This window comes from Planococcus citri, chromosome 3 (assembly GCF_950023065.1).
Source record: "Planococcus citri chromosome 3, ihPlaCitr1.1, whole genome shotgun sequence".
NCBI lineage: Eukaryota > Metazoa > Arthropoda > Insecta > Hemiptera > Pseudococcidae > Planococcus > Planococcus citri.
The window spans coordinates 41,209,692-41,229,464 of record NC_088679.1 but is presented as its reverse complement, the minus strand read 5'-3'; the positions used below and the strand labels follow the sequence as shown (position 1 = coordinate 41,229,464).

Genomic DNA, 19,773 nt, shown 5'->3' with positions numbered 1-19,773 from the left:
TTTCACCTAAGACGAAGTAATAGGCTCATCATAATGTTCATCAATGCGTGAATCTGAAAAACAATGTCAAATTGAAAACTAAAACAATAAGTATTCAAAATGAAAAATATTTTCTACAAACTTCGAAGAATAGAACAGATTTATCAAAATATTAGATAGATAGGCACCTATATGTACATACATAAGTAGAGATAGAATTTTTCGTATGTGCAGCATGCTACGCATAGGGAATATTTTTAAGAACAATGGTCCGGTGTTCTCATACTCGTGTCATCACTACCACTGTCATGTACGAAAAAAAATCACCTCGTAGAATACTAATTATTGCATTATATCGGAAGTCAACTCTCGCGCACCATAGGGAATGATCGCTAAACCGGCTGCAACACGAAGTTGTTTATTAGAGGAATGTTGGCAACACTTACCTCCCTTTTGACAAGTGGTGTGTGAATCCTGATTTCCTCTAAAGGAAGATCACTAGTTTCGGTGGCGTTGCGGTTCTTGCATTTTAGTTTTAGTCTTTAATTTCATTATCATTGTTATGGTTTTGTTTCATCGAGTTTTGCGGTTTTGTGCAGTTGTGTGAATATAAATGGACGGATTTTTAAACAATTTAAGTTGGGTAAGTGTTGCGGAGATTCATACCTATATCTACCTATTCCTAGAAATGAATGATGGTTGTTGATTGATACCTATTCACATTCGCTTTCGCAGTACTTATGCTTTTTGTTATTTTTTGTATTTAACAGAAGTAGGTATTTAATTGGGCATAAATGATTCCGTATAGTCGAAGTACTTGAAAGAATGCTTTCAAACAGTACCTAGCCTTTTTAAAAGAAATTTTAATAGGGTGGATGATTTTAAAAATTCTAATGCAACAATTTCTAAATCAAATTTTATGTTCTGTTACCTTCATTCGTATTTCAACAAAAAAATTCTAAAAAAAAATGGTATTTTATCCTACTAGTAAAATAAAGTGATTTTTGACGATTTTTGAGGTTTATTTCCCGAGCAGAGCGAGGGAAGTAATTAAAAATCGTCGAAAATCACTTTATTTCACTAGTTGAATAACATATTTTATCCAAACGTGGGAAGAAAACGCGCATTTGATCACTCGAGCGACTAAGCGAGAGTGAATAAAGTAGTGTTTTATTCTACTAGTTGGGAGAAAATAGTTTTACAGTTTACCTTACTTATAAAAAACGTTTTTAGAATTGAAAAGTCTTGATGAGAACTTCTTCAACATTTTTTTTCTTTATTAAAAATAGAATTTAGATCGCTGCAAATTAATTTCGGAATATTGAACATTTCAAAAGAGAAATTCAAGCGAAATGCCGAAATAATTATCCTGCAATATGAAAAAGTTATTTATTTCTTGTATACCTACTTGACTTTACACAAATCCGAAACATACCTACCTGTAAGCACAATATTCTGATTAATTCCAAAAAAAACTTTCAGAATATAACTTATACGAAAATGTTTACTTGTTTTCAAAATTCAATTACAATGCTATTACCGTAGTACCTATAACTACCTACTACCTACCTACGTAATAATAATCAGGTGTTTAGTCATGTCCTGTCACCCTCTCTCCTTTCCCGCGCTCACTCCCGTTTTATAAAAACCATAATGGAGACTATTGACTGAATAAAAGGCTACTATACTACAATGGCATTAAACAAAACACTATACTATCGATGACAAAATTTAACGTTTCAATTTATAAGAAAAGGTAGCTCCTTTTCTATTTTTTTTTTTTTTTTTACATCATTCCGAAACATCCGCTATTCATTCCACAGCATTTCTTTTCAGTTGACTTCTTTATTGAACTGTATATTGAAGGACAATAAGTTACCTTGGAGTGGGTATAGGTAGAGGTAGATCAGCTCTCAACAAATGTGTATCTTGGGTAATAAAGCTGTCAACATTTTGAATGCTGGCCAGAGTTGGTGTGTTTTTTAAATAGATACCTGGGATCTTATTTTAAGAAGAATTCAAAATTAGGTAAACTGTCTTTTAAGGACAAAGGAGCATTTCGGAACCGTAAGAAGTTCCAGAAAGTTATATCAATTAAGAGCTTTAAATTAGGTACACAATGCATTGCGTTGGAACACATAAGTAATTCAAGATGAGAAAAAGGATAGGAAAACCCAAGTAGGCAATCATACTTGAATAGAGCCTTCTGGAAAGGCCATTTTTATCGGTATATTTTACATCAAACAGTAGAAAGAAAGTCGTTTTCAGTAGGTATAGGTGGCAAAAAGTATTTGCTGTATTATGAATCATTTTCTCACGATGGCTCTGAAATTCAAATCGTTTCGAATCGTTTGACAAACATAGGTACTGAATACTAAATTAGAAATATTACTCAGTGTTTCTTAAAATTTATTAGGTGATTTTCAATTTAAAGATCCTGTATAGGGCTGACATACAATAGTTTTTGGCAGCTTGTTGCCGTTGTATTGGCATTGAAAATTTTTTTTTAGCGATGCAACGAAAGGGAAAAAATTACGATTTTTAGCGTTTATTTCATCATTTAGGTATGTACAGGACGTAGCAAAGCAACCGCAATTGAATCATTCTCGCTTTAAATTTCATTGTAAGGAGAATAAGAATTGCTCAATAACCGTGTACCAATAACCTTTGTTGCAGAATCATCGAGCATGATTCACGATGCAAACGAAAAATATTAATCAAGAACATTCATCAGCTACCGTCAACTTGGTAAGTAAACCGATTATTATGTGCTCTGGGATTTTTATCTATTATTGTTACTTGTATACCTACCAAGATCTACCTATACATGCATGCTTGTTTTTAATTTGAGGCTTTATTTTCATTTTTAATAAATCCGTCTGTCAGTGTATACATGTTGTGCCACTGACCTGATCTATAGGCTATGCGTTTCGTGAGCAAATCCAATTATTAAAGGGTACAAAAATTAACATTATTTTTTTCATCTGGTAAAAGTGTTATCCTCGTATCCCAGTATAAGTTTTTTTAAAAACAATCTGTAATTTAGATGGTGTAAACGGTGTGCTTATACTTAATGGAGTATGTGATTTGAACAAAACATACACGCCTTCATTCTGAAAAAAAAAGGGTTGAATTGCATAAGTGTACCTACCTGTAATATTCAAGGACGACGGATTTTCAGAACTTGAAGATCACCTACCTGCCTATAAAAAATATTACGTAGGTATCTAACGTGTTAACTAAAAGGTATATATATACCTACTTATAGGTACCTATAATTTTTATTTCATTTTTTTTTCGTTGTCTTGAAAATTTTAATTAGCGATGGAACGTTGGGCGAACTTTTCATAGGTATCTATACTGTTTTAATTTTTTAAGAGATAATCTACCTACTTACTTAACTTACCTGCTGTATAAATACCTTTTGCTGGATCTAAATAAATGAGCACGCACCGAAATGTATTTGCTAAAAGACCAGACCCGCCTCAAATTATTCGTAATGATCATCTAATTAAAAGTTGCTGGAAAGTTTTAAAGAACAAACGATTTTTTCACTCTGTTTTAAAGTGAGAAGTTGTGTTTCTCATTAATAGATATCTATAATAGGTACAATAAAACACTTTTTTTAGGCATCAATGTACATTTGAAAGAGCTTACACATATAATCAGTAATCAATTACGTACTTATCTAAATGAATTCCCAAAATTATTAGCAGAATTTCAGCTTAAAAACAATAGTTTTAAATTCCTACATAAAATTATACTTTCAAGACGTGTAATGTGGTGTTCTACATCAAATTCCATCTCCATCCCCCATTGCTCCTTGTTAGTTGAAAACAGTTAGGTAACCCTTTTTGCACTACTTTTTAAAGGGAAGTTCAAATTTTGAAGAATGGATTTCATGATCTTTTTATCCACTTTATCTCTTTTTCCAAATACCTCCTGGGTGAAAAATTCGGTTTATTAGTAGAAATATTCATTTTTACTGGATTATAAAACTGCTACAATATCTGTTGGTATAGAAATCCCTTTAAAAAGGATGCAAAACTTTTTTAGTTTAGTAAATGCTGCCAACCAGATTAGGTAGATAATTATTTTAGATTTTTGATCTGCTGCTTTCAAATTTGAAGGATATCTACCTATCAAGCTTCTGGTTCAAATCTGAAGCTTACAATTGAATTTGAGCTCATTAAAATTTTTTTGCAACCTATTATACACTTAGTTGTCAATCACATTATTATTTCCTTCGTCCCTCCTCTCGACATTTTGGAGATTTTAATCGATGTTTTTTGAATAAAATTACGTAGGTACTTATCTCTTGCAGCACAAAAATGATTATTGATTCTTTCGTCTAAATCTAAATATTCTCAAAAGGTATCGCCTGGTACTTGATCAATTTTCACTTCTCATCTCAACAATAATTGTTTCTTTTGTGCGTCCTCTTCCGCGATGAAATAATAAGCTCATTTCAATTTTCATCTCACAGTCCCTGTGCGAATTGCCTACCTACCTACATGTTGTTGACTAACTAAAAAGGTATTCGGCTGTCGGCTCGGCGAAAGAACATCGAACACCATCCAACCACTTCCACTTCTTAGCTACAAATCAACATCCTTTCTGCTTTGTTTGATAAATGAATTTAAACCGGATTAATTAATACGGCTTAATCACCAAAACATATACTCTATCAGCGAATTGATTTGACTAATTTTTTGAACAGGAAAACGGCGCCGGCGAAGGTACCATAACCATTACAACGTCAATAGATCAAAATACGCGGGAATTTGATATTCAAACCGGTCTCGTCTCGGGTAAGCAACGCAATCTACTTTACGATAACATTATTATTGAACTAAAAAAACACATGTTGGTTCACCTTGTACGTGGAGTATGGAGTATGAAGTTGTGTGTATTTGACTCGGCGTACATTCTGCTGGAAAAAAGTTAACGGGTAAGCGATCTTCGAATCTGTTCGTATATTTGCGTGGTGCTGGTTGCTGGTGCAGTCGAACCAGTTGCATTGTGCGTCTTCAAGCGGAACTTGTGTATAATATTTGTTTTTTTTTGGTTTCGTGCGAATGTGAGTGTGCCGGATATGATTCGTTTATTTGTGTGATTTGTTTAGTTGATTAATTTCCGAAGGAATTGACAAATATATTGAAAGTGAGTTGTTTACAGTATTATCGTGTAACTATTGGATAGGTTTGGATCTAAACTCGAGGGGTTGGAACTTGAATCTGAGTCAGCGTAAAATCCATGCCGGTACAAGTGGTCAGGTGAATGAAAATATCCCAAGAATTTAAAGTAACCTGCAAAGGTGATTTCGTTAGTTTGAAAATAGGCTATATGCCTGCCTACTGTAGGTATCTATAAGTAGATAGGTACTGGTACTGTTTAGGAATCATAGATACCTATTGAATTTATGAATGTGGTGCTGATTTTGATTTTGAGCTAGGATGATGAACTGGGTGGTTTTGTGTGATTACAGTAGTTTAGGTAGGTGCCTGTCATTCCTGTCAATAATCAATTCCTTTTCCTGTATTTTTAAAATAGAGAGCGAGTGTCATTAACTCATTAAATCCATGTGTAGGTAGGTAGGTAGCAGGTACATATGATCTATTAAAATAGTTTTCACGGTCGATCGATTCAAAATACTGCTATATTGCTGGAGAATATCACCTGGGAAATTAATCATTCGTAACGCTTTGCTGATTGCGCTAAAAAGTACAAAATATTCGTACAAATTAAACGCTCCTCAATCAAAAATATGTCGATAACAGAAATATTCTCGAGTACAAAATCAATGCTAAGTATATAATTTGCATAATGTACGTAATATCTCGCCAAATAACGTATTTAATTTAGGTAACTTGCTTTTTGGCCTGAAAATAATATTCACATAATTAAAGTGCCAAACCCGGAGGTATGATTTTTTTACGTGATATTCCACATAAATCCCCGTTACTTGGAGTTTCTTTTACTGTAATTAACATGAAAATCGTACATATACGAGTGCTATAAGTGAAACGAAAGTGAATGTCAATTTAATTAAACCCATCGACGAATTCATCATTCGAGTAATGTTGCCTTTGGTTCGTTTCTTTACCAAAGATTTTAACTGTCCAAACAATAGATGTGAAGACCAAGAAGAATTACTCTGCTGGGAGGCATTTCTTAATGATTGTCGAGTATTGTTGATGAAGTAGGTTAAACGATTCGTATTATTTGCCAAACGTTGCGAAATTTCACCCCTTTGGCGTGTATTTTACAGATAATCGCGAGCTTTTCATGATTCTTATCGGGGTACTTTAGACCTGTATGCTCGCGGTATAATTTTGTATTCGCGTATAGTTTTTTGAGCAAGAGCAAGAGCACGTTCTCTCAAATGGTATGCTAAAATTTATTCAGTTTTTATACTTCTCTATACATCTATCTAAATTATCGACTAGTAATCTTTTAATTATCGAAAAGTATGCGACTAAATATCTGCGTGCGGTGAATTGGTGAATCATGGAAGGTATTGCACCCATATGGCATCACGTATGGGTCATATAGTTCGGCTAATACCCGTACATGCTGGATGGAGGATTGGAGGGGTAATAACCTTTGGAGTAATTATATTATATAGATTTTTACGATGTATTAACGACTATAATTGATTGTTGTGTATACTGTACTTGATATACATATGTAAGGTTAACTTTCTCTATGTATATTCAATACATCTGTGTAGTTGTACGTAGTACTCGTATATTATCACCTGAAACGGTTCCACTTTCATTTGACCAATTAACTTGACTTTTCGACAAACCGCGTGACCGGTTCACATTTCGAATTTTTCGCCAATGTTCAAAGTTCATCATCGATGTATGGCTTTCATTTTTATTTCTCTTCTCATTCGATTTGTATACCCCCTTTATCCTATGGTTGGTCTGACATGTGCAGGCAGTATAGGTATGCGGTACCAAATGATAGGTAGGTATTCGAGTAATGTAAATGATGAATTGAATTGAGAATCGAGGTATTAAAACGCGAACGTTCGTAAGAATGAGGAAGAAAATCGTGGGATCATTGGGCGGCTTGCTGATGATTGTTTTCGGAAGTTACAGATGTACACAATACTTACTGGTACTTATTCTTCTTGTTATCGCGCGTATTGTTTTCCATGCAACGAACACCTAGCGAGTTTTCTTTGTTCGGCTCAAGTCTCGCTTATTTCTCGTTTCGATGAAATTATACGTCTTGTTTTCCTGCCGATTTGAAGTATTCAGTTCATAAGTAAACTATATGTACCGTAGATATAGGTAGGTATGTACTCGTATGTTAGCGGTGTTTAATTTCTTCATAGAGAAAATAACACGCTTAAAAAGAGCGTTTTTTAAACAGTACATATTGAATTTTACATATGTAGACGTGTAGATATAATTTGATACTTCGTATACCTACCTGGGATGTACATACATTACCTCGTACAAGAGAAAAGTTTACAAGTTCTACTGTTTCATCGTTGTATACCTACTTTGTGAAGGTTTCTGATTACCTTTGATGGAATATATTTTTAGTATAAAATTGCTCAGAGTCTTGGAATGATTTGATTCGGTCAACTGGATTCTGGCACGTAGCTGAATTCGTATTTATAAGGGTGCGAAGGAAAGTTTTTTTTTTTTTTTTTTTTTTTTTTTTGAAAGGTTAGCGGAGAAACATAGAAAAAACCTGTTAGATTAGATTTGAGCTAAAAGTTATATTTTTTTGTGACATTCGTCGCAAATTTAAATGTACAGGGTGCCCAGAAATATCGAGCACCCCTAAAAAAGTTTTCTACTAAAATACTTTGGTTGGTCACAGTGAATGATAATAATGATAGCATTGATAGCACATGATTGGTTGTTGGACTGGAGAGATAACATTCCACCAATCATATATGCATCTATTTCACGTTGCCAACCTATATTTTTAATGAAAAACTTTCTTTGGGGTATTCGATATATTTCTGGGCACCCTGTAGGTAACCGATAGGTATATGAATTCAAGAACTTTTATTTCAAAATCATCTCGCTGGAATTTCTCACATTGGGATTCGGGAGGGAGGAGACGAAGAGGGTATAAATTTTAATTCTCAGATATCGTAAAAATACGAGGGGCGTCTCAAAAGTAAGTTTCCCTATTTTTTTTCTCAGGAACTACTAGACCAAACTGGATGAAATTTTGGGGATATTTAATTTTTGAGTTGCTGGTAACACTTAGTACGGGTACCAAAGTGAAAATTATCAAAACAATGGGACCGGAAAGATATACTTTTTTCGCGATATTTCCTCGAAAGGGGATCATTTCCCGACCCCGAAACCACCATTACATTTTTGAGATCGAATTGCAAAACCGATCCAGGGGTTCCCAAAGTTGTGAAAATTGAGCACCTTCGTTGTCATCTATTTTGGCCCATAAATCCTGACCAAAAGGGGGTAGGGTGGTGCTTGTGGTCTCAAATAACTCGTATTGGATCACTCTTGAAATATCTACGCATGACCGTTCTCATTTAGTGATACCTCACATTTCAGTGGTTCCCAAAGTTGAACTTGTCTATTCCAAATTTTTAAAGTCACGCATTCAAACGAATATTGTCAGTAAATAAATTTAGCAATCAAAAACTAGTCCAGAAAAAAAGTTGCGAAATTTCACGACGATTTCAAAAATGTGTCATTTTTTTTCTTAGCATTGATCGGGGCCGAGCTGAGGGGGTTGGAACGTCAAAAAACGTGATGTAACAATAGTCCAGTAACTTAAGCAAAAAAATAGGGGGTATCGTGAATCTGTAGGTGGCAAGCTGATTCTTGGTATACTGGTCCATTTTGATGGCCTGAAAACGAATCCGAGGAGTCCCTTGCAGTCCCGGGTGAGCTTTCCCCTAAATTGTGGATCTTAGCCCCCCAAAATCGGTCGCCATAATGTTGATGGTTAATATTGATTGTAATACCTTCAATCGTTCCAAAATGGTACGGGGGGGTGGTTTTCTTTGTTTTTTTGAGGTACAGAGCGGAGCACAATGTCATCCCGCCCCCTCCTCCCCCTTCACTTATCAGTTATTTGCCTATATAAGTACGCACGTGAGATGAATTGAAATGCACTAAAAAATGTAAAATTGTCGAATGGAATGTTGATACGAGTTTCAAAAACCAGTTTTAGCGTATTGTGACCACTTCTCCCCCTTTGTGGATCTTAGCCCCCCCCCCAATCGGGTTTTGACCAATATATCGAAAAGTATTGAGTCCAGCTCAAAAATAGTCAGGACGAATGCGGCTCTACGTCTAATTTCTCATCAGATGACCCATTGATCAATTTTCCAGTACCAAGGGGGTTGGACCTACCCCTTCTGACCTCTCACCATTCAATTATTTGCCAATATAGTATATAAGGTGAATTGAAATTTACTTTAAAAAATGTAAAAATGACGAATGGAAAGTTAATACGAGTTTTAAACGTATCGTGAACATTTCTCCCCCTTTTTGTTTTACAAGACCTCAAAACTTTTTCGTACCTCTGAAGTGGAGTGAACCTAAATCATCGAATACCTACGTACCTTCTCGTTCCTATACTTTTCAAGTCTGTATGTATGAAATTTCCAATTCAATCGCCAATAGGCAAAGTAAAAATTTGAGAGTAGGTAATTTTATAAATTAGATGCATTAAAAAATTTCAAAATTTTATTGTAAATTCAATTAATGAAAAATGGAAACGGGTAACGAGAGAGAGGTAGGCGATGCAGCATCGTGTCCCTAGTTTAATTCTGAACCAAAATGCCAAGTTTCGCTATGCTTATGCGATATGCCCGTGTTTCAAGTGTGTTAGAATGAATGGTACTTTTGGAAGTTGGTCGGTGGACCGAGCAATGAATTCTTTGAGCATTCACAGCGCTTATTTCACACCAATTTTTGAAAATCTGAGCTTCTAAACAGTGGTACTGACTCTCGGAGAATTGCAATTTTGGTTCAGGATTGAACATAGAATACAATGCTGTACCTCCCATATCTCTGCTGTTACTTGTATCAAAGTGATGGGTTTGGAGGAGTTGATTTTTGGTAGCCCCTCGTAGGGAAAAAATCTGAGATCTGGTCACAAGGTGAGCTTTCTCAGGTTTGGGTACGATTTCGAATCTGTACATACGAAAAGGTATTTTTCAGCCCAAAATTTTTCAAAAACTCAGTTGAGCTACAGACAATTTCTAAAGTTGCAGCCCAATCGCACTTTTTGATCATTTTCGCACAATTCCATTCGTCATTTTTACATTTTTTAAAGTAAATTTCAATTCACCTTATATACTATATTGGCAAATAATTGAATGGTGAGAGGTCAGAAGGGGTAGGTCCAACCCCCTTGGTACTGGAAAATTGATCAATGGGTCATCTGATGAGAAATTAGACGTAGAGCCGCATTCGTCCTGACTATTTTTGAGCTGGACTCAATACTTTTCGATATATTGGTCAAAACCCGATTGGGGGGGGGGCTAAGATCCACAAAGGGGGAGAAGTGGTCACAATACGCTAAAACTGGTTTTTGAAACTCGTATCAACATTCCATTCGACAATTTTACATTTTTTAGTGCATTTCAATTCATCTCACGTGCGTACTTATATAGGCAAATAACTGATAAGTGAAGGGGGAGGAGGGGGCGGGATGACATTGTGCTCCGCTCTGTACCTCAAAAAAACAAAGAAAACCACCCCCCCGTACCATTTTGGAACGATTGAAGGTATTACAATCAATATTAACCATCAACATTATGGCGACCGATTTTGGGGGGCTAAGATCCACAATTTAGGGGAAAGCTCACCCGGGACTGCAAGGGACTCCTCGGATTCGTTTTCAGGCCATCAAAATGGACCAGTATACCAAGAATCAGCTTGCCACCTACAGATTCACGATACCCCCTATTTTTTTGCTTAAGTTACTGGACTATTGTTACATCACGTTTTTTGACGTTCCAACCCCCTCAGCTCGGCCCCGATCAATGCTAAGAAAAAAAATGACACATTTTTGAAATCGTCGTGAAATTTCGCAACTTTTTTTCTGGACTAGTTTTTGATTGCTAAATTTATTTACTGACAATATTCGTTTGAATGCGTGACTTTAAAAATTTGGAATAGACAAGTTCAACTTTGGGAACCACTGAAATGTGAGGTATCACTAAATGAGAACGGTCATGCGTAGATATTTCAAGAGTGATCCAATACGAGTTATTTGAGACCACAAGCACCACCCTACCCCCTTTTGGTCAGGATTTATGGGCCAAAATAGATGACAACGAAGGTGCTCAATTTTCACAACTTTGGGAACCCCTGGATCGGTTTTGCAATTTGATCTCAAAAATGTAATGGTGGTTTCGGGGTCGGGAAATGATCCCCTTTCGAGGAAATATCGCGAAAAAAGTATATCTTTCCGGTCCCACTCTTTTGCAATTTTGAAACGATAGACCAACATGGTACCCGTACTAACTGTAATTTTTCAAGTCCCTATGTTGAAGTGATCGCGTGCAGTTGCTTGAGTTGCTTCTCAAACATTGAGCGATGATTTGAAGCGTACTGGTCTCAAAATACCTTACATGATACGATTATTTAACGTCTACTGGAAAAAATTTGGTTCAAATTCACGAGGAAATGTATCGAATGCATGAACCAAACTTCGCAAGTGTCCAAACGATGCGTTGATGGTGGAAATATTCCTTGAGCGCATCGGCATATCACTCACTTATGCTTTGAAAGTTGTCAAATGTCGTTGAGGCGACCTTTTCACGTCAAACTGCGAATTTTCTGAGGCGTACGTTCATTTTGGCAAATTCTTCAGAAGATTTCCTCCATCAACGCACCATTTACACGCTCACAACGTTTGGTCTATATGCACTCGACACATTTCCTCGTGAATTTGAACCAAATTTTTTCCCAGATGTTAAAAATAATCGTATCATGTAAGGTATTTTGAGACTGGTACGCTTCAAATCATCGCTCAATCAATGTTTGAGAAGCAACTGCACGCGATCACTTCAACATAGGGACTTGAAAAAATTACAGTGTTACCATGCAGCAACTCAAAAATTAAAAATCTCCTAAATTTCATCCAGTTTGGTCCAGTAGTTCCGGAGAAAAAAATAAGGAAACTTACTTTTAAGACGCCCCTCGTATCAATGAAAAATTTAAAATTTTCAAGAAAAAATTGATGTCTTAAGCTTTTATTCAACTTTTAAGCTTAATTTTCATGTAGGAATTTTTCAAATGACCGAAGCCGAGTGGGCCAGTTTTGAATAGATCTCGATTTTTCTGCAAGAATCTCAACTTACAATCCAATTTCTGGTTGGATCATTTTCATAAAATGGTTGAAAATTTATTTTTATCCGGTTTTTTTTTGTGATTGCTTATGGTATAATTACTTACCAGTAAAATAAATTGCACCCAACTACTTTAAATATCTGTTTCGGTTTCTGGATTAAATGAAGATCTTCAGCTTACATAAAAACAAAATGACAATATTTTGGATTATTCAAAAGAGCCCCCACTCTGCAGCGCCTACCAAGCGTGTTTTTGCTCGTTTTCGTTGGGCCAAAAGTCAAATTGCATCAATAATACTTCTATTTGTATGTTTCCAGATTGAGTTATCTATCTCATTTTAAAAATCAGAGCTGGAAATATTGTTAGGTGACCTGAAATTCAGCTGAGTGTGATAAGTCTGAAGTTGCATTAAAGGATTGTAAGCTGTGTACTGACCTACCTACTTCAGCAGTAGTTCAGACTCAGGCTGATAAAGCACGCGATTGTTGATTGATAAGGTTCAAATTCAATTCAATTTTTTATTATTGCAATTGTGGGTTGCAAAAGTTACAAACACGTTACAATCTCAGCATATTTTGATAATTTTTCGAGCTCAGCTTCAGTTATCCGTTTGCGTTCCATTAATTAAAATTTTCAAGTCCTCATTATGAGGTAAACTTCCTGGGAAACCCCGAAAAAAAAAGTACATAATAAAAATTACTCTTAAAAATAGATGACTTAGATTGGTACACACGAAGGTTGAATAGATGAAAAATTATACCGCTTTTAAAACAGTAAATTGCTCGTTGCTAATTTGCGTAAAAATCGTTTTAATCATGAATCGGAGGATAGGTACATAACAATTCTTCTACATAGGTAGGCTATGTACCTAGTCTACCTACCTAGTACTTATATGTACTTACATGAGTTTTCTGAAATATTACAACTCAAAGTCGTTCAATTTTACCTGCAGGATAGGTATACTTCAACATGCATACATAAGTATTTTGTTAACGTCTATATCACGATATTCTTACGTAGTTTCCCAGTTTCCGTTAAGCCAAACTGTTCAACAATCAACAATCATACAGCCATTGCCCAGCCCATCAGCCCCGAATAATAAGTCATACGTCATCGGTAAATATCTACTAAATACTTGGTAAATAGTAAAAATTACCTTCATTGTTTCATAGTCATAGCCATAGCCGTTGAAATTCCATCCAACTTAACTGGCACTTGAAAACATCGCATCGTACTCAGAACCGGTTTTTTTACACTAATAAATAGATCAATGTGCGATGGTAATCGTAAAACAGATTTTTTTTCAAGGATTGACTCGTTTTATTAAAAATTCTCAACCGGTATAAGAAAACCAGGAATATAAAAATTTGTTCTATCTTAGCAAGTAAGCACCCAGGTATGTTTGCTTTGTTTAGATGACTAAATTACAAACTCGGCTAGAGTATATGATTGAATTTTGGTGGATATTCGGCAATAATCATCGAGTGGGTGGATGAAGAATTATTTATGAACGCGCGATGGCGGTTCATTTTAAATTAAAAACTACCTATAAAGTTTTATTCGATCGATGGTGGGCGGTGAGTAAAGTAAACGCTACAGGTACCTATAAAAGCTTCTGGCGAGATGTCATTTAGTAACTTTCATTTTTCAAGATTTTCTTCGTGAAATATGTTGTCAAATTTAACCCCATTCGAAGTTCTTGTAAATAGATAGGCATGTTCAGGAAATAAAATGTTACGAAGAAAAATCAAACAGGTGATGAATGGAGAAGTGTATAGGAGTTATTTGTAAGACTATATCCTATATATGAAAAATACTAAGTATACCGTGTACTTAAATGAATATACAAAAAATCCTATATAATATTAGGTACTTATGTTACCTCCATGTTGATGCTGGCGGTATGGTGTGAAAATAACTCGTTACCTATACAAAAGGATAGTCTACATCGAGGAATTTGATGTAATAGGAGAAGACTATTACTATCCGATCGCCTATGTTCAAAATATGCCCATGATTTATGAGTACCCAATAAATGCTTTGTTTTTAAAGTCACTGCGGTCATATTTTTAATCAGATTTGGAATTTAAAATGTGTAGCTAAAAAGAATTAATATTTTCGTTTTCAATACTTTCATTGCATGAAAAAGGAGCATGGTGGAGAAAATTTGCTAAAAATTTCAGTTCGAAACTTTGAGTAGATGTACTCTCAAGTCCTGCAGACAGTGCAAATAGGTATCCACAGATTTTCAGTTTTGCCTTTAAATTCGTTCGATAAAAAAATTTAACGATTTTTCTCTCGATAAATGAAAGGGTAAAAGATTGATGAAAAAACACCGTCACTATATTCAAACCTATATTGGTGAGTTCTCGTCCCTCTATCTGGCCATTTCCGGCAACAGCTCATCTAAAACCGGAAACTGCATAAATAATATGATATAAAAAGACCAACAGGTGTCCAACCAGTTCACCCATTGTATAGGTATGTATGTAGTATGTCTATGTACTGCAGGTTACAACACAAGTACCTGTTATCCTAAGTAGCTTCACAAAATAGTCGTCTCCCTTTTAATTTCCACCCACCATAGCGTGACCAGAATACAGATGCTACTCTTATTCTACACATACGTAGTACGTACATGCCGCATAAAGCTGTTAAAAACCGTTTTAGCGTAGCTTGACTTTTGCAATGGGTATGTTGCGTGATGTTTTCTATACTGTCAACTTTTCCTTTTTATTTTAACGAATCCGCATTCGGCAGGTACGTCTAATTTAATTACTAGGAATTGAGATGGACAGTGAAGTGCATTTGGTGATTGGGCGAATTGTTGAAATTTTTTCACGTTTTGTGGAGCAGAGTTTAGTTCTGGAGTGATTTTTTGATGTATTGATTACGTAAAGTGTCAAAACTGTCGACAGAATAAGTGTAATACGAGTATATTAGTCCGGCATATGACAATAGGAGTAATTGCACCCCCCCGCCGATCCTCCGGGACAACTTTTTTCTTAAAGGGGACATCCTAAGGAACATTTTAAAGCAAAGTTGCCAAAAAAAAAGTTGGCCTTACTTACAAAATGGCGGCCATTTTGATTGACAGGTCAGCCGAAATCGCAGATTTTGCGTTTTAACATAGGACTTGCACGAACTTTTTCAAACTTTACAAAGGTAGATCGAAAGATCATGCAAACATTTATCACCTGTCAAAATTTCAAGTGCTAAAGTGCGTTTTTCAATTTTTGGTGAATTTTTGAAAATCGAATTTAGGCCAAAAATGAGGGAAAAAATCAAAATTTTACCAAATTGACTTAGTAAGCTAAAATTTGGGATATACCCTATTTTCGACATGCCAAATCGATTGGAAACGGTTTCAACCCGTTTTGAGCAGTTCTGGAGCCTCCAACAAATTTTTGAAACTCGAAATTATCACAAAATTCCATAAAATTGGAGTTGTAAAGCTAAAATTTATTCTAAAAACTAATATCAATACGCTACGAAGTACTGCAGATGAATTTCAAGTCGTTTTCGAGCCTCCAGCGACTTTTCGAAAATTCCTGAAACCTCCAGCAGATTTTTGAAACTTTAAATTTTCACAAAATTTCATCAAATGGAGATGGAAAGCTGAAATTTACTGTACACTCCATTTTTAACACCCTCTGAAGACGACTTCAAGTGGGGTCAAGTCATTTAGGGCCTCCTCCAGTGACTTTTTTTGAAAATTACTGGAGCCTCCAGCAGATTTTTGAAACTTTAAATTTTCACGAAATTTCATGAAATGGAGATGGAAAGCTGAAATTTACTCTACACTCCAATTTTAACACCCTCTGAAGACGACTACAGGTGGGTTCAAGTCATTTTAGGGCCTCCAGCGACTTTTTTGGAAATTACTGGAGCCTCCAGTAGATTTTTTAAACTTGAAATTTCCCGCAACATTAATTTATCAAATGGAGTTGGCAAGCTGAAATTTACTTCGCAGACTATATGGTGGTTTCAAATGGTTTTGAAGCTTCCAGCTACTTTTAGGAAATTTCAATTTTCCAAAAAAACGTCATACAACCTTTCAAAAAGTTGCTGGAGGCTCCAAAACGACTTGAAATTCACCAGCAGTCAACTACCGTAGCGTATTGAAATTAGTTTGCAGAATGAATTTCGACTTTCCATCTTGGTTTGATAAAATTTTGTGGAAATTTCAAGTTTCAAAAATCTACTGGAGGCTCCATTAATTTTCAAAAAAGTTGTTGGAGGCTCTAAAATGACTTGAAATCCACCAGAAGTCGTTTTCAGAGTGTGTTAAAATTGGAGTGTAGAGTAAATTTCAGCTTTCCATCTCCATTTGATGAAATTTTGTGAAAATTTAAAGTTTCAAAAATCTGCTGGAGCTAGGTTTCAGGAATTTTCGAAAAGTCGCTGGAGGCTCCAAAACGACTTGAAATTCATCTGCAGTACTTCGTAGCGTATTGATATTAGTTTTTAGAATAAATTTTAGCTTTACAACTCCAATTTTATGGAATTTTGTGATAATTTCGAGTTTCAAAAATTTGTTGGAGGCTCCAGAACTGCTCAAAACGGGTTGAAACCGTTTCCAATCGATTTGGCATGTCGAAAATAGGGTATATCCCAAATTTTAGCTTACTAAGTCAATTTGGTAAAATTTTGATTTTTTCCCTCATTTTTGGCCTAAATTCGATTTTCAAAAATTCACCAAAAATTGAAAAACGCTATTTAGCACTTGAAATTTTGACAGGTGATAAATGTTTGCATGATCTTTCGATCTACCTTTGTAAAGTTTGAAAAAGTTCGTGCAAGTCCTATGTTAAAACGCAAAATCTGCGATTTCGGCTGACCTGTCAATCAAAATGGCCGCCATTTTGTAAGTAAGGCCAACTTTTTTTTTGGCAACTTTGCTTTAAAATGTTCCTTAGGAATTAGGATGTCCCCTTTAAGAGAAAAGTTGTCCCGGAGGATCGGCGGGGGGGGGGTGCAATTACTCCTATTGTCATATGCCGGACTATATAGGAAAGTCTCCAGCCCTTTAATTAGTCGAGAAATTAAAATTTATGATTCAAGTTATGTAGAAATTATAAAAGAAAAAGGACCGTTTTCCTGAAGAGCTCAAAAAATGAAGGACAGTCAAGTAGAGCCATGCTGTAAAGTGTACCTTCCGGGAAAATATGACAATTTATGCCATTTTACTTTCGTTTTCCTCTAATTAGAAGATCTTTGCTACACCTTTCAAAAAAATAAATAACACAATAATTTCTGATGTTCAACTAGCATTTTTCTCTATTTATTCCATGCTATAAGTCCATGACTCCATCATACTCCCAAAAACAATCCAGGATGCGCAACTGATTTGTAGACTATACATATCCATAAGTGTAATATGTGCAAGTCAGAAAGAAATCAAAATACAAACACAGCCTATTATACGGTGATCCGGATGCAACACCTGTGCTTAAAATTATTCCCAAATATTTTATTTGAAAAAAAATAAACAATAACTAGAATAATATGGCTCATTTTCCTCCCCTGCATGAGAAAATATAAGTCAGTACTTTCCTGTAACAAAACATAAAAGTGAATCTTTTCTTTCATGGTGATAAGGGTAACTACAACTCTCGTCAGCAGTCATGTATGTACCTTAGCCAGCTCGCGTTTTTCTCCTCTAATTCGTTCCCAACAAGATAACTTCTCACCTGACTTTTTATTACATCTTTTAACACTGAGAAATAATTTATTACACCTGTCCGGTTACAGCATATACGTATACGACTACCTGTAATAAGAATAGTGTAAATTTTCCAATGAAGTAGGTAGGTATTTTAATGTACCTCGTGCACGAAGAATTACGATAGGTATCTATCCATTTTCCATTTATATAGATTTTTTAGAGCATCTAAGCATGGCAGTGCGTCACTAAATGTCTATGTACCTTACTTATAAACCAAAGACCAAAGTATAAGCTACAGTGGTTAAGTAAGGTTCGTTAACTTTTACTAAATAAACAGTTTCATCATGTTGAATGATAGCGAATAAGATCATCGAGTGAGAAGTACCAATATCTAAATCGAAAGCGATCATAGAATAGTTTATCTAGGTACCTATATCAAGTGTCAGAAGATGGAGAAAATAAATACATCGTGTTTGTTGACAACACGTTACAGCCGATCATTGAATTTAAAAAATAAAATAAATCGTTGACAAGTCATCGAAGGCCATAGTTTGGTATTAGTATTCGCTATAGATACACATGGACTATCTCCTTATCGTGAGCGAATCAACACCAATGTGCCATTCATCAAACTGAGCTAATATGTACATAGGTATTACAGGTATTTATTTTGTTTCACGAAGGTGTTTGCGCACTGTGCGTTGAAAGCGTACCCAAAAACTTAATTTTCAATTAAATGAATATACATATGAGTATCCCCGTGCATTCTTTTTTACAATTTTAATAGAAATATATGCATCCCAACTGAACGAAAAATTCTGTTCGTCACCAAAAAAAAAAAAATTAAAAGAGCATCCGAAGACATTGTAATTCAAAATTCCAGCTATTAGCCAACTTCAATTGTGATACGTTGATGAATTTTTGAAAATCCAAAGCTTTGTTTTCATCTTGAACCAAACCAATTTAATGACGATTGTTTCGAATTTCGAGCCATGATGGAGCCTCCAGCTCACTACATACCTAAGGTACTTATCAGGGATGAAAAGCCTTAAAATGAAACTTTAGCTTTTGGCTTTTAGCTTGAAATTTCAAAATTGAAACTTTTGGCTTTAGCTTTCAGCTATCTCGATTTTTACGGCTTGCTTTAACCAAACTTTCGGCCTCCAATGGCTTTCCCTTATATTTTCAATTTAACAGCTTTCAGCTATACTTCATTAAGCTTTTAGCTTTAAACTTTTGACTTTAAGCTTTTGACTTTTAACTTTTAGCTGATACACTATCCATTTGCAAAAAAAAGGGAATTAAAAATTAGATCAGGTACATTGATTTCATAATTAGTGATAGTGGAGAACATTCATTGCTAGAATTATTTTCTTTTTTTTCATTTCATTAAATCGCATTAAAATAAAATTGAATGAATTTTTTTTCATTTTTTTGTTTCTTCTGAATTTAGAGAATTCAATTCTGCAAAAAAGCCTTTGAAAAAGCCAAAAAAAATGTAACTTTTGGCTTAGTGCAGAAATCTGCTCGGCTTTCAGCTTTTGGCTTTAAGCTTTCGGCTAGCTTTTCATCCCTGGTACTTATCTTCAGATATGTATTTGCATTTTCAAAAGACGTTAAGAGTTATGGCCAATCATGAGCGTAGCTTAATATGTACTCATCATAAATATTGAAAACGTTGTCTGAATGAATCAGAAAAATCAGAGGTATTCGCCTAGAGAAAAATGATTGGATCTAATCCGTCAAAATTCTGATCTGATCAGGTAGATCTAGTCAGATATATACTTCTGTAGATGTCTAACACATTGGTAA

The 19,773-nt window shown here is 35.1% G+C and overlaps 1 protein-coding gene across 3 annotated transcripts in view; it reads left to right on the top strand.

The window, feature by feature from the left end:
• Positions 1-425: 425 nt before the first annotated feature.
• LOC135839136 (ras guanine nucleotide exchange factor P-like) overlaps positions 426-19,773 on the top strand; it is a 37,369-nt gene continuing 18,021 nt past the window's right edge. Inside the window, exons 1-3 of one of the 3 annotated variants that reach the window (XM_065355028.1) lie at positions 426-622; positions 2,656-2,727; positions 4,700-4,790. In XM_065355028.1, the coding sequence (XP_065211100.1) occupies positions 2,677-2,727; positions 4,700-4,790 (142 nt within the window). In that variant the 5' untranslated portion in view covers positions 426-622; positions 2,656-2,676. Of the gene's footprint in view, positions 623-2,655; positions 2,728-4,699; positions 4,791-4,866; positions 5,143-19,773 lie in introns of those variants that run through there. The other 2 variants (XM_065355031.1, XM_065355030.1) reach the window with 2 other exon arrangements.